The following is a 14,912-nucleotide window of genomic DNA, read 5'->3' as shown; positions in this document are numbered from 1 at the left end:
CTACATTAAACAACTTTTAATGACGGATTAATTAGTCTCATTAGATTCGTCTCGCGATTTACAGACAAGTTCTGTAATTAATTTTATAATTAATTTATATTTAGTACTTCAAATATAAAAAAATTTAAAAACTTTACACCATTGCAACTAACAACACATAAAAAAATTGCCCACTTAACACCGTTCTTTGACCCACGAGGCGGAGGCTGACAGCGAGGCTCAATGGCCGCCAGACACGTGCCCCCCTCCGCGCCTCGCTGGCGGAGGCGCGGTGCATCCTCTCGGCTCCCGTTCGTTGATTCCCCACCAGCCCCCGTCACGACTCCCTCCCATGAAAGCAGCAAAGCGAGGACCACCACCCACCACACCACATGCTCCGCCCGGCCCCACCCGGGCAGCCGACTCCCCGGTCCCACCGCGGCCCGCGCTCCCTCCCGGCCCCGCCGGTCAGCGAGGCGTGGCAGCGCGCTCCGCGGGGTGCCGACCCCGACCGTGCTGGAAGCTTCCGTCCAAACCCCTAAAACGACTCGAGGTGGCGCGGCGCACCCCAACAAACTCGCTCGCCCCCCTTCCTCCTCCCCACGCCGCGGCGGCCGGTCCCCTGCCTCCTGATCCCCGTGCGCGTATTCGCCCGCATCGGCGGCCGACGACACCGGTTCGGCCGCGCGCCGGAGACGCGCACGGCGGCGAGGAAGGGGCCAGCGGCATCTCCTCCATTTATTGTTCCTCTCGCGGGGCGGCGCCTCCTGTGTGTAGGCCTGGGGGCGGGCCCATGGCGGCGGCGGCGGCGGCGGCGGATACCCCGGAGGCGTCCGCGGCAGGGATCGCGCTCGCGGAGGCCAACATCCACTGGGAGAGGTACGCGCCCGACCCCCTTTCCCTTGTTCAGTAATAAGATTGTTCAAATTTAGAGGAATCTTTTCTTCCTATCCTAGCGTGCGGGGTGGATGTCCAGGTGTTCTCCTCGCCCTCTCCTCCTCAGTGCGCAGCACGAGGGTAGGATGAGAAATGGGGAATCGGAGGAGGTGCGGGTTGGTTCGAGGCATCCGATTCACGGGCGCATTGGATCCTTTTTTTTTGTGTGTCTGTATCTTTGGCTGGGGGTCGCGGTAGAGGATCACGGGATAGCTGCGGTGGATTTGGACGGGGAACCGAAATTAAGTCTTCCAGTAAGCCGCAAGCTTTGTTCAGATACACTTAACATGTAGGGATTGATTTGCGGTGCCATTCTCTTGCGGGAATCAGCGGCTGCTATTTAAGTATAGTGTTTCTAATTATTGGCACGAAAAATTAGTGCGAGTAGGCAGTCTGGTCAGCTGGTATGGAAGTTTTCGGTAGCGAAATCCAAGTATACGCCAAGAAGCCTCTCAGCGCAGCTGAACTGCGCAAGCTTGTCACCGCTGCTGGACTGGGACAGAATGCTGCCGAATCCTCCGGCGCGGTGCCGGCCGCGGCAGAATGAGGAACAACCACTTCAGAACCCCCGACGGCGAGAGCTATTGGCCACCAATCCTTAGAGTCCGTCGGGTTGCTTTTCTTGGTGGCAAGTTATCCTGTTGCTCGTTTAGGTCCTGCCCTCTTGTGTTTGTCCCCGTAGCCGTCAGGCTTGCCGTGCGTCCAGTGTCTCGCCGGCATTGTATTCGTGTTAAACTGTGGTGGTCGTGTGGGCAGTGTTCAAGTAGTGGCTCCCCTGCTGGGGATGATTTTGTATGCTTCGGGCTCATTGTCATGGCCGAGTCCAGCTTTAGTTCGGCCTTGCGCCGCTGCACTGCTCTGGTGCTGAACTTGTGGAACAATGAGTAGTGAGTTCAAAAATTTTACAGTTGTGTCGTGGAACGTTCGGGGTTTGGGCGACTCGGATAAGTGCAATGTAGTTAGGGACGCCTTCACCACTGTTAACCCCACTGTCATATGCATTCAAGAAACTAAACTCCACGACATAACCACATCCAAAGCCCACAGCTTCCTTCCTCCCAGCCACGTCAATTCCTATCATTTCATTGGCGCTGCTGGCTCCAGAGGTGGTATTCTGACCACCTGGAATAGCAATGCACTGCGTATGGACTCCTATATCACACGCCGCCACACCCTCACTGTGGTGCTATCCTCTACCTCCTCTGACCACCGCTTGACGATCACTAATGTTTACGCACCCTCTGATCACCGTGATTCCCCCCTCTTTCTCAATGGGCTGAAAGAGCTTAAGCCGCATATTAATGGTGCTTGGCTTCTGTTGGGTGATTTTAATCTCGTGCGCTCTGCCACTGACAAAAACAACTGTGCCATTGATACCCGGCTGTGTCAGATGTTCAATGATACTTTAGACCACCTTGAAGTGGTGGAGCTTCCTCTGCTTGACAAGTTGTTCACCTGGAGCAACCAACGTGAACATCCCACCCTTGCACGGCTTGATCGGGTGTTTGCAAACCACACACAGTGCACTGTTTTTCCCAACACATCCCTAACCTCCCTGGTGTGGCCCACCTCTGACCACACACACCACTGCTCACCACTCTCTCCACCACCTTACCCAAAGCCAACGTTTTTCATTTCGAGAATGCTTGGCTCCACAACCACACCTTCCATCCTACCCGCCTGGCATGATGCTCCAAACCATGTGGATGCTGCTGCTTCACTTGCTGGTCGCCTAAAGCAGACCAGAGCTGCGGTTAAGGTATGGGTGCGGCGTAACAGGGCACCTCCTGAAATCATCCCAAACTGCAAATTTCTCATACAACTGCTGGATTTTTTCGAAGAACACCGCTCTCTATCTGCCGATGAATCGCAGGTACGCAGAGTCTATCAAGACGGGCTCACACGGGCAATATGGCAACGGGCAGCATATTGGAAGCAAAGAGGGAAGCATCGTGCAGTGCGTGAAGGCGACGCGAACACCAGCTTCTTCCACGCTCATGCTACTCAGCGGCTCCGACGAAACCAAATCCGCAGCATTGAGGTGGCAGGAGTGCCCGTTTCCTCACACCAAGACAAGATTGTGGTGATCACAGAGCACTTCAAGTCCATCATGGGGACTGCCGGAGAATGCAACTGGGGGTTCGACCTCGACACCATCTACCAGGGAAGACCTCGTGCCACTTCTGCCCAGGATGTCGCATTCTCCGCCGAGGAAGCTCTCCGCGCCGTCCGGGATAAGAACAGCAGCAGTGCACCGGGACTCGACGGTTTCGGCCCCAGCTTCTACCGGGCAGCCTGGAGCACAGTGCAGCCGCAGATCATGGAATTCCTCTCGGCCTTCTACCACGGGACGGCCGACCTTGAACGCATCAACTGCTCGTATATGGTTCTGCTGCCAAAGAAGCAAGGCGCCACGGCGGTCTCCGATTTCCGTCCTATCTGCATGCAGAACTGCAGTGTGAAAATCGCAGCCAAAGCTCTCACCAGCAGATTACAGAAGGAAATTGTTACCCTCATCGACCTTGACCAGACAGGCTTCATCAAGGGCAGGACGATCTCTGAGAATTTTGTCTTTGCTGCTGAGCTGGTACAGACATGCTACAAAAGGAAAGTGCCCACACTGGTTCTCAAGCTGGACTTTGCCAAAGCGTTTGATACTGTCAATTGGAGCAGCCTCATGACAATCCTTGCTGCCAGGGGATTCAGCGACATCTGGAGAGGATGGATCCATCGCATCCTAAGCACATCCCTCACGGCGGTACTTGTAAACGGATGCCCCGGCCCTTGATTTGCCTGTTAGCGAGGACTGCGCCAGGGGGACCCCATGTCCCCATATCTGTTCCTCTTAGTGGCTGATGTCCTGCAGACCCTGATCAAGCAAGATGGTGGCGTGCGGCATCTGCTCGTCTCGGACACGCCATGCCCGGTGCTACAATACGCGGATGATACTTTAATCCTGCTACGTGGTGATGTTGTGGATGTTTGTCGACTGAAGCTACTTCTCGACTAGTTCTCTAATGCAACTGGACTCCTTATCAATTACTACAAAAAGCACTATGGTGCCGATGAATATGACAGAGGTGCTGACTGACTCCTGAAGGACGATCCTGGGCTGTCGGCAGGAAGGCTTCCCTCAGACCTATCTTGGATTGCCGCTGTCCTGCTCCAAACTCAGACTGTCGGCGTTTGATCCATACATCTGCAGAACAGATAGGTACCTGGCGGGATGGCAAGCTGCCCTCCTCAACCCGATGGGCAGGTCTGTTCTTGTTAACACCGTGTTGGGAGGACAACTCACACATCTGATGAGTGCACTCCACTTATCGCCTGGTGCTATTGCCAAGTTTGACAAGAGACGTCGGAGCTTCCTATGGACTGGAGAAGGAACTGCCTCTGGTGCGAACTGCCTAATCGCTTGGGAGAAGGTTCGTCAGGACAGAACACAGGGAGGACTCGGCATCAAAGATCTCTCCACGCAGAACTCCTGCCTCTTGCTGAAACTGATCCACCGCCTGCACCAGACAACGGCATCTTCTTGGGCTACCTGGGTACGTGATCGCGTTTCCCTGGCCTCCATGGAAGGATCAATTGTCGTCTCGCACTGGGACAGCCTGCGCATGCTCCTACCTATCTACCAAGCTATCACTACAGTGGTGCTCGGCAACGGGAAGACAACATCTTTCTGGCACGATGTATGGCACGAGGACGACTGCCTGGCAGACAGATTCCCGGCCTTCCTGTCTCATTGCACAGCTAGCAACCAAACGGTCTGCTCCATTAAGAATCATGGCATTGAGATGCACCTGGTCTCGTGACAATCTGCTGCAGCCCTGGAAGAACTCCAGATCGTGCGGGGCATCATCGCCGGCACGCAGCTTACAGACTCACCTGACCGTCGGGAAAGCCCGTTCCAGTTGACGGATGGGAATCTGCACTCGTCATCAATCTACAAGCTTCTCCGAGCCACTGATGGTGATCCGAGCTCCAGCGCCGCATTCACTTGGCGCAACAGAGCTCCACCACGAGTACAGTTCTTCACCTGGCTGCTACTCAATGATCGCATACAGTGCAAGGCCAACCTGCAGAAGAAGGCGATCGTCACTGATGCAACATGTGAAACGTGCAGTTGCGCCCGGGAAACGGCTGCTCATATCATGTTCCATTGCCCCTATGCCCAGGCCTTTTGGGCAGCGATAGGGGTCCGAATCTCACCCGACCAACGGGTGGATGATCTTCAGCAAATACAAAGGCCGACATGTGTGCACGCCGACCACTCCAAATGCTTCACCATCCTATGCTGTTGGATGTTGTGGAAGCGCAGGAACGGAGTAGTTTTCAAGGGCGAACAGAAGGACCTACGAGCCCTGCTTCAAAATTGCCGCGATGAAGCTCGCCTCTGGGGTTGCCGGCTGCCGCGCTCAGCGGTAGGAGTTTGCGACACCTGGTGCTCTACGTTTGTGAACGCAATGTAACGCCCCAAGTAAAAATCTGAGTATTGTAACTTTTAAACATTCTACGGGCCGTTATGGGGCCATGGTAATGAACCAGGTGGGGGACTCTCTCCCCTTCCGTTGACCATCAAAAAAAAATCCAAGTACACATGAGCACCAAGGGGAACCAAGTTCATGGCTCGTAATATACACAAATTGTTATGAACGAGTATACAGCAGTGTGACATCACAGTGTCACATCTTAAGCGTCGTTCTGGAGGCCTGAATTTTCGAACTTATATGGATTCATACAGTTGTTTTATATTTGTTCTCAATTGTGTCAGTTTTGTATCTGCCCGTAAACTAGTATCTGTGCATGATTTATGGTGGCTGCATGCACAGATTTCTGTAGAAATTATTGAAATGTCAAAGTTCATATTTTGTGATGTATGTGTATGATTATAGGCTCATAAATTTCATGTGGCTTAAACAATCCTAATTTTGCACTCTCGTTGTTTCTGATTTTTCTTTCATCTGTGATGTAAGGGCCTGTGATTTTGTATCGGAAAATATCACGTCTTTATCCTGGCAATTTGCTTAAATTATACACATAAGATATACAAAGAGATTATCCTTGTTCACATACTCTTGGAACTGATATAGCTATCTTCCGTATCATACTGAAGGTTGGACAAGACGAGGTTTCATGTGATCGGCGCAGTCCTGTTTACAGCCCAGCAAGGTGCTCTGCACCCAACAGCTGTTGTGAAGACTAGGATGCAGGTTGCTGAAGGGGGGCTTGCACACATGTCTGGATTTGCTGTTTTTAGGAGGATATTGAGAAGCGATGGCATCCCTGGTGTTTTCAGAGGCTTTGGCACCTCTGCAGTTGGAGCTCTACCTGGGCGAGTACTTGCTCTAACATCACTGGAGGTCTCCAAAGAAATGACATTTAAATACTCAGAACGTTTTGATATGTCAGAGGCATCAAGAATTGCTTTAGCAAATGGCGTGGCAGGCCTAGTGTCGAGTATCTGTTCAAGTTCATATTTTGTGCCTCTAGATGTGGTGAGCATACTTTCTTCCTAGCTCTATATGCTTATAAGTCCATCCTGTCGTGCTTTGTGCCTTTGAATTAGGTAGCTAACATCAATATTAACAAGTTTCTCATATGCTAATATATTTGCTTCCAAAGGAGGAAGTATAACAACATAAATCTGATTAACATAGCAATCAACACAGAAACCCATTTGGTGGAGGCTTTGCCGTTGAGTCGGTGATATTTTTCTAGTGAGGCTGCTCATGTTGCAATTGCTTGAAACCCTGCGAACTGTTTTTTCTCCTCAGATAGCTTCAAAGGTTAAGAACCACGTTTACTAACATATCACAACGTGATCATTATGCCGTGTCATGAAGTTCCTAGATGACTATATCTATTTGTCTGTACAGAGCAAGGGCTGACCACTTGGGGACCGGTTTATCCATTTAGGTCCATTTTACTAGACAACATTATAGTTTCTTTCAACAAGCGTATGCAGCATCATTTTTCTATATGGTATCCTTATTTTGCTATCTAACTTACATAATACTCTTCCATATCTCTGAACTAACAGATTTGCCAAAGGCTCATGGTTCAAGGATTGCCAGGTATGCCAACCTATCGAGGCCCATTTGATGTGATAAACAAGGTTGTCAGGATGGAAGGGATCCGGGGGCTTTACAGAGGTTTTGGAATCACGATGTTGACTCAATCTCCAGCTTCTGCCCTTTGGTGGAGTGCATATGGTGGTGCTCAACATGCTATCTGGAGGTCGGTCTGTTTTGTCTAACATTTATCTCTTGTCCACTAATGTATTCAAGTCATGCTTGATCGATATTCTTGCAATCCTAAAATAGGAGCTTGGGTTATGGAAATGATTCGCAAACAAAACCATCTCAGTCAGAACTTGTTGCTGTCCAAGCAACAGCAGGAACAATTGCCGGTGCTTGCTCGTCAATTATTACCACACCAATAGATACCATCAAGACACGTCTTCAAGTAAGTTTATTTGTTCTTCTCAACATGTGGTTATGTATCTTTGCAGAGTATACTTTGCTGCGGCATTTATCATGCTTTCTTTGTGATAGTACGTTCTGCTATTTCTTTCCTAGCATCCCAACTGTTTGATAATATCTTCTTTATTTGACAAGAATTCTGGACTAGATAGTTGATTCATTTCCTCGGTATCATAAGCTCACAGTTTCTTAGCTGCGGTTCTTCCTGATAGTTTAAAGCTCACATATCACAGAAGGTAACAAAACTCTGCTTGCAGTCCCCTTTTGGTGGTCATGATTGTGCAACAGAGGAGACTTGTGGGTTGTAACCGGAAGGTGCAGGATAGAGTTTGAAAGCCTAGTGCCCTGTGTGTGAAGTGTTGGAGTAACATAGATACAGTGCTGTTTTTCCTGACTTGTGAAATATGGCTAGCTTTACTAATATGGTATCACATTTCAATTTAGGATGGAGTAGGACAAAATCTCTGTTATTCTAGGTAGCATTTGAGATTGTGTTTTTAGCTCTTAACTTAGGTGAATTTGATTGTGTTTTTAGCTTATCGTTCCTCTGTCCAGGCCATTGCCTCAGTTTTGCAACTGCTCTCCTATACATCAATATGACATTTCAAGGTTGGCACTGCAACATTTTTGTTGCTGCCGGTGTTAGCAGACAATGTCAACAGTACTCGGACGATCATATCATACCTTAGGTATGCAGGTTGTCTTTCAGTTGGATGTTTAGACTTTAGAGTACCGCCTTTACTAGGATAGGATATGTACCTGAAACTAAGTGTTGTCATAGCTAAGGTACCTACTTTATTATCATGTGTGATACCTGTGAGAATTCTATCAAGTGTTAATATCTGTATCTGATTTCAGGTTATGGACAACTACGGTAGTGGCAGGCCATCTGTCATGAAAACTACCAGGCTGCTGCTAGACGAAGATGGCTGGAGGGGTTTTTATAGAGGTTTTGGACCAAGGTTTCTTAACATGTCTCTTTGGGGCACATCAATGATTGTGACTTACGAGCTCATAAGTAAGCCAATTTTTAGTAAATATCTTTACTTGTAAATATTGAGTCTGAAGGTTATTAACTCCTTTTTAAATATTCCAAACCTGCAGAGAGGCTCTCAGTGAAGTCGGAATAATACTTTTTTGACTTCTTTCCGAACAGAGGTTATTAGTTCAAGATCATCTTTACCAATACAGGCTATCTAGTGAGTTGCTGCATGAAAAGTATCAGCGAGTATTATGATCGAGTAGGATGCTGAGCTACCACGTAGTTCATTAGTTTCATAACATGCTTCTTCTGTATGAGACTTGCAATGTATATATATGCGCTAAAGGCTAAAGGCTTTCAGGATGTTGTAGCCAGCCTCTCTCTAGTGTAATGGAAACAGGCCCACAGGCTTGTTCTGGCTAATGGGGCACCTTTTTCGCTGTACCTGTTAATGGTTCAGCAAATTTTTGGCAACAAATTTAGCATCCTTTTTGCTCAATGACAATTCTCCAGTTGTAGCTCCTGCTGTTTACGTCCTAGTTGGAATCTACCAAGACTGTTCGTTATATGTATATCTTATTCTGGTGTTTCTGTGCTTGAAGAATCCAACCTGTAAGAGGGACGAGGGTTGCCACTTACCAGTTCAGTAATCGAGGGCTAGACTGTTTTATCACCCATACTGAATCGATTGAAAAGTTGTGCACAAGGCGTGATAACTGCAGAGCCATGGGGGTCCCGAAGTCTGCCTATGTTGCATGGTTCACTAGTCTCCGAAGGATCAGTCTTTACCCGTCATTTCTGTCAAAATTTTTGTTCTCATTTGCATCCATTTTGTGAATACGGAGCATGCCAATCGAGTAGTAATTGTCACATTGTTTACGTATTGGCGGTTTGTCATATGATGGGCACAAAGTGTGTTAGCATGTAACTATCATAAGAGTTTCCTATTAGGAAAGAAGAAATTTTGTTATCGTTAGAGAAAATAAAACTACGTATGTCACATCTCAGCAACTCGTGAGCTGATCTTGCAGAGAATCCGGGCGGCCTTCCTGCAAGCAGTAGACCGGCGGCTCCGTGAGCGTCTCCATGACCCCGTACGCGTTCCAGCAGAAGGGTTCCGCGAGACGCGCCCCTGCGCCGCCGCCGCCGGCCGGCAGCAGCTCGACGTCGGACATGGCGATGCCCGTGCACGCGACGGCGTCGCTGCAGGCGAGGCGGATGGGCGCGCTGGCGCGCGGGTTGTACGTGCCGCGGATGTCCCGGTAGGCGACGCCGTCGACGCGCACCGCGGAGGTCTGGTTGGCGCACCCGCTGCCGAGGCAGTAGTACTGGTCGATGACGATGCAGCTCCTGACGTTCTGCACCCGCACGCCGGCGAACTCGACGGCCGACACGGCGCCGGCGCCGCCCTGCCACGTCTTGATCCGGAGGCCGTTGTCGGAGTCGACGATCCGCGCGTTCCGGACCGTCACGTTGGACACGCAGGCGCGCGTGTTGTGCACGCCAAGGCTGCCGATGCTTATGCCATGGCCGTGGCCGCATGTTATGTTCTCGATGTGGACGTCGGAGCAGCCGGCGCCGATGGAGACGCAGTCGTCCCCTGCGGTGACAGACAGATCGAGCTCAGAGCTCAGAGGTCGTCCGTCGATGGCAGCTGCTAGCTACTTTTGGTACAAATTTGTTCACTGCTTCGTTGTTCACCGTACCGTTGTAGATCCTGGAGTTGAGGATCTGGACGGCCGTGGTGTTCTCGACGTGGACGCCGTCGGTGTTGGGGCTGAACGCCGGCGAGCTCACGAAGAGGCCGTCGACGAGCACCCGCGCGCAGCCGTCGAACTTGAGGTGGAACTGCGGGCTGTTCTCGATCCGCAGGCCGCGCACCGTCACGTCGTTGCTCAGGACGAACCGTACCAGCTGCGGCAGACACCGCCAACAGGGTGAGGCCAATGGCTTCGACAAAAGAAACACAGCCAAATAAATCCAAATCCAAGTGGTCGGCCGGCGAGAGCTTACTGCTGGGCTGTCGCATGGTCCGGGCAGCGTCGATCCGTTGGGGCCCTGAACCACGAACACGGACACATCACCACACGAGCTGACCAACGGCGGCCGGAGAGGAGAGCGAGCCACGTACCCGGTGAGGCTTGCACGGGAGATCCCACCACTCCTCGCCGTTGCCCTCGATGGTGCCCTTCCCCGCCAGCGTCACGCCGTCGGCCCTGTAGAAGACGAGCCACTGCCTCCGGCTGTCCGCCGCCGGCCAGCTCGCCGGCCCGTCCGGCGGCATCAGCACGCCGTCGATCTGCAGCGCCGGCGGCGTTGATTAGGAATCGCATGTCGATCGATCGACTTCATGCCATTTTCCTGGAGTACTCAAATGAACTGAGATTAATTACCTGGAAGGTCAGCGCGGACTTGCACGGCCCGGCGAAGATGGTGGAGGTGATGGTGAACACGCCGTCCGACGGCACCAGCAGCGTGGCCGCGGCGGAGCTGGAGGAGCACGCCGCCTTCCACGCCGCGCGGAACGCCCGCGTGTCGTCGCCCGAGGCGTTGCCCGACGCCCCGAACGCCCTCACGTCGAACACGGCTGATGAGCTGTCCTTGGCAGGCGGCAGCGGCGGAGTTGGCTTTGACATTGCTGGAGGGAGCGCCGGTGGCTTCGCTGTCACCGTAGGAGCTGTTGGCGGGTTTGCCGGGGAAGGCCGCGGTGGCTGGGCTGGCGATGGCGTGGGGGGCTTGGCCGGGGCGAGTGGCGGTGGCTTGACCGTCGACGGCACCGGTGGCTGTGGCTTTGCAGGGGAGGGTCGCGGTGTCTGTGCAGGAGCTCTGTTTGATGTCTTGGCCGGAGGATGTGCCGATGGGCTTGCCGGGGAGAGCCGCGGCGGCCGTGCCGGAGATGGCATTGGTGGCTTAGACTTAGCCGGACTGCAGGGTGTCGGTTTGGCATGCGAGGGTGACAATGACGGCGGCTTTCTGGGAGAGTGTGACGGCGGCCTCGCCGGTGATAACGACGGTGGCTTGGCCGGAGGCATCGACGGAGGCTTGGCGCGAGAGCGTGGCTCGGTTGCCTTGTTCGGCGGCGGCTTGGCTGGAGCGGGCGCCGGTGCGCCGAGCGGTGCCACCGAAGTGGGAGGACGCGACGGCGGGCAGCACGACTTGTGGTGCCGACGGCGCGCGTCGCCGGCGTCCGGAGGCAAACCCGGCGGCTCGGCCGGAGAATCGCCGTCGACGTCGGGAGGGAGCGCGGGGGCAGGGGGCAGGGCGATGTGGCCGCCGCCGTTCTCCGCGCGGTGGTGCCTGCTGTGGTGCCTCCGTTGCTTCCGGTGGTAGTGCAGCGCTCTACTCGCGTCTTCGGCGGCGACAGGATGGCAGCACAGCACTGAGATGAGAACCATGGAAACGACGACCACCGCCGCCGTCGTCACAACCAATGGCGCCGGACGAGGACGCAACTGGGGACGCGTGCGTGTCACCGGCGTCCTCATCGACGGCAGCGGCGGCGGCGGCATTGCAAACAATGGCAGCGTTTAGTATCGAGGCTCTAGGGCTCTGACTTCTGGCTGAGCAATGGGGAACTGCTTGGTTGGAGATTTATGGAGCATTGGAGGGAAATGATGACCACGCTATATAGACACCTGAGCTGCTGTCTTCTGCACGTATGTGAGAGCTTGAGCTTGTTGCAATCATGGAACCATATCATGTATTGTGGCCTGTGGGATAGCAGAAACAGTTCCGATCGATCCGGCTGCCTCCAGCTGATTCAGAGTTGATGACTGTACTTCTTTTTTCTGTTCCGTGGATGGGAATCTCTCTGTGTGGCTCTATGACGTGATGCGAAAAGATCGTTTGGTGGTACCGACAGAAACAGACTGAAGTAGTTAGAGGTAGGTTTGGGCCAGTGTTCGCTGAAAAGATGGTCTGATCATGCGTCGACCTCGAACGCACGTTTTGGAGAAATTTCAGAATTTGCCTTTCGATTTGTGAGCCTTTCATGATTTGATACTCATATCACAGTGACCGGTGGGGTCAATCTAAGGTATTGACATGTGGTCGGGGTGTCAAATCGTGAAAGTACGAATTGGATCCTAAGTACGTTGTGTGCACCAGCAAATGAAGGACATACTAGATGCTATATAGGCATATAGCTCTCTAGCTCTGCCTGCTACAAACTACACAGCTTGGATCTTAAGCATATATCTAGTGCCGAAACCTTTTTTTTTAAAGCCTCGATGAACGGTTGATTTCATTTCGTCTGTATGTGTTACCGCGCCCCACCTAGCCAACCCGATCATAAAACCCAGGTGTTATAGTGGGAGGGGTGAGAGTTTTTATCCATAGTCCATCATTCCCCCTACGGCGTGCGAGCCCGGCGTAGCCCGCAGCAGGTTCTAGTGCCCGGCGTAGCCCGCAGCAGGTCTCAGCACACGAGAGGCGCAGGGGAAATCGCGCAGCAGAAATGCGTGGCCGGGTGGGTTCGAAACCGGGACCTCGGCTCTGATACCATGTTAGCGCGCCCCACCTAGCCAACCCGATCATAAAATCTAGGTGTTATAATGGGAGAGGTGGAGGCTTTTATCCATAGTCCATCAGTATGTATGAGTACCCTGTGATTGTTAACTTGGATTATGCCACTTCACATGAGTCTAATTAAGGTCTCAAGCATGACTGCATTGTTTGATTCACTGCGACTACTGTCACGTGAAAACGAATGGCATGGTCCTAGCGATTACTTTACTGCTGCCAAGAAATGCAGTGCCCGTGTTATGTACGCCCCAAGGAAGAAGCTTCTAGTTCTTCACGAGATGGCCATACCAGATGGAAACTGTTTTGCCCTCTTAAGGTACAAGGCTCTGTTTGGTATTCCCTATCATACCATAGCACACAATTTCCGAAAAAAAAATCTTACATACATGGAGTACTAAATGAAGTTTATTTGCAAAACCTTTTCATGGATGGGTGTAACTTTTCACGACGAATCTAATGATAGTAATTAATCGATGATTGGCTACAGTGATGCTACAGTAAGTATCCCCTAATCGTGCGGTCAAAGGCCTCATTAGGTTCGTCTCGCGAAGTAGCGCAGGGCTGTGGAGTTAGTTTTATAAATTACCTTTATTTAATATCTTTAATTATTGGTCAAAATTTTTGTGCTACTTGTGCCAGCCGAAGTGATATATGTACAGCTAGCGACGCTCAGAGCTAGTGGGCTCACTGTCTCTGAATGCTTTTGTTGGTGAGCGTCACGGGCAGTCTCAAAGGCTTGTATGCGGTCTCGTACTTCGCCGTACCTAAGATTTTGAGGCTCCAGTACGATATACAAAATGGGCCCTACATTTAGAAAATATAAGTAAGTGGAATATATTTTGATTTGATTTTTGGGTGCATGTTATCCTGATCGGCGGGACATACGAAAGGGTAAGAGAGAAAAATTTACAATCGCAGAATACCTACAAGGAGGATTATTGGAGGAAGCACAACCAAATTAAACTCATCTCATGAAGACATGGAGTCACCTTGCTTGTCTATTTGAGAGAAGCCACAGCTATCAAAAGGGATTGTGAAAGAAAACCAAATTGTCAAAAGCTACCAAAACCAAATTAAATCCACCTTGTTGTATCGACAATGGAGATCATTATGCATGAAAGAAAACCACCACTACAAAACGATTAATCGAGACAGGCAAAAATAATTAACTGAGGTGTTTTGTCGCAACCGCCTCGGATCAAAAGTCATGGTAAATGATCTATTATCTGAAGCGGTTTGCTGCCCTTCTTCAGTTAATCAAATATTTTTTTAAAAAAAAAAGCCCGCGGAGCCCATCACGAGTCCATCCTGTGCCTAGCGCGCCCTCCGCCGCCGTCCTCCGCTCGCCGTCCTCCACGCTGCTGTCGCTGCTCCGCCGCCGTCCTTCGCGCTGTCGCCGTTGCTCCGTGTCGCCGCCTCTCCGGGGCGTTGCTCTGTAGGTCCACGCTGCCGCCACCTTCGCCGCCGTCCTCCGCGCTGCCGCCACCACTCCATGTCACCGCTCCAGGACACGGCTTTGCGCCACCGCCGCTTCGGGCCGACGCCGGTGCCCAGACCGCTCCAAGCAGGCAGAGGGAGAGGGCGGTGCAAAGGGAGAGGGCGGGCTAGGGCAGAGGGAGAGGGGAGAAGGGAGAGGGTGGGCTGGGGGCGAGGGAGAGGTGCGAAGGGAGAGGGTCGGTGGCTGAATGTGGTGGACAGGGAGGGAGAGATGCGAGACTCCAAGCCCTAAGAGGTATATATAAACTAAACGGAAAATCGAGCCAATGCAAGATGAGTTTTTTGGGCCCCTAGTTGGATCTGTATTTTCCGACCGAGGCGGTCATTTTAAGGGTGCCCGCCTCAGTTAATCTATTTTATGAGGCGGTTTTCTTAACCGCCTCGATTAATAAAAATGACTGTCTGAAATTCTGCCCACCTCGGAGGTGTTTCAAAAAAGTTGCGGTAAATTATTTTTTTATAGTAGTGGTACGACAGACTAGTTGCCTTTGTTGTTTTTTTGGATTAGT

General features: G+C 51.7%; 2 protein-coding genes across 3 annotated transcripts; one reads left to right on the top strand and one right to left on the bottom strand.

The window, feature by feature from the left end:
• Positions 1 to 514: 514 nt before the first annotated feature.
• On the top strand, positions 515 to 8,961 carry LOC120673226 (solute carrier family 25 member 44-like). 2 transcript variants are annotated; one of them, XM_039953986.1, is made up of 6 exons: positions 515 to 858; positions 6,032 to 6,413; positions 6,959 to 7,155; positions 7,242 to 7,383; positions 8,259 to 8,418; positions 8,505 to 8,961. In XM_039953986.1, exons 1-6 carry the CDS (start codon positions 773 to 775, stop codon positions 8,528 to 8,530), a joined length of 993 nt encoding a protein of 330 aa, XP_039809920.1. In that variant the 5' UTR covers positions 515 to 772; the 3' UTR covers positions 8,531 to 8,961. The 2 variants fall into 2 exon arrangements, with proteins under 2 accessions (XP_039809920.1, XP_039809921.1); XM_039953987.1 differs by lacking the exon at positions 515 to 858 and adding an exon at positions 5,210 to 5,339 and having other exon boundaries at positions 8,505 to 8,954.
• A 216-nt stretch (positions 8,962 to 9,177) lies between these two features.
• On the bottom strand, positions 9,178 to 12,146 carry LOC120673225 (polygalacturonase At1g48100-like). Its single transcript, XM_039953984.1, has 5 exons — positions 10,776 to 12,146; positions 10,514 to 10,681; positions 10,396 to 10,440; positions 10,089 to 10,296; positions 9,178 to 9,982 (listed from the first exon to the last, which is right to left on the bottom strand). The coding sequence occupies exons 1-5, from the start codon at positions 11,889 to 11,891 to the stop codon at positions 9,387 to 9,389; spliced, it is 2,133 nt and encodes a 710-aa protein (XP_039809918.1). The 5' UTR covers positions 11,892 to 12,146; the 3' UTR covers positions 9,178 to 9,386.
• Between the last annotated feature and the right edge of the window lie 2,766 nt (positions 12,147 to 14,912).

This window comes from Panicum virgatum, chromosome 5N (assembly GCF_016808335.1).
Source record: "Panicum virgatum strain AP13 chromosome 5N, P.virgatum_v5, whole genome shotgun sequence".
Classification (NCBI taxonomy): Eukaryota; Viridiplantae; Streptophyta; class Magnoliopsida; order Poales; family Poaceae; genus Panicum; species Panicum virgatum.
Note: the sequence above shows the minus strand (reverse complement) of the source record. Positions and strands in the feature narration are given on the sequence as shown.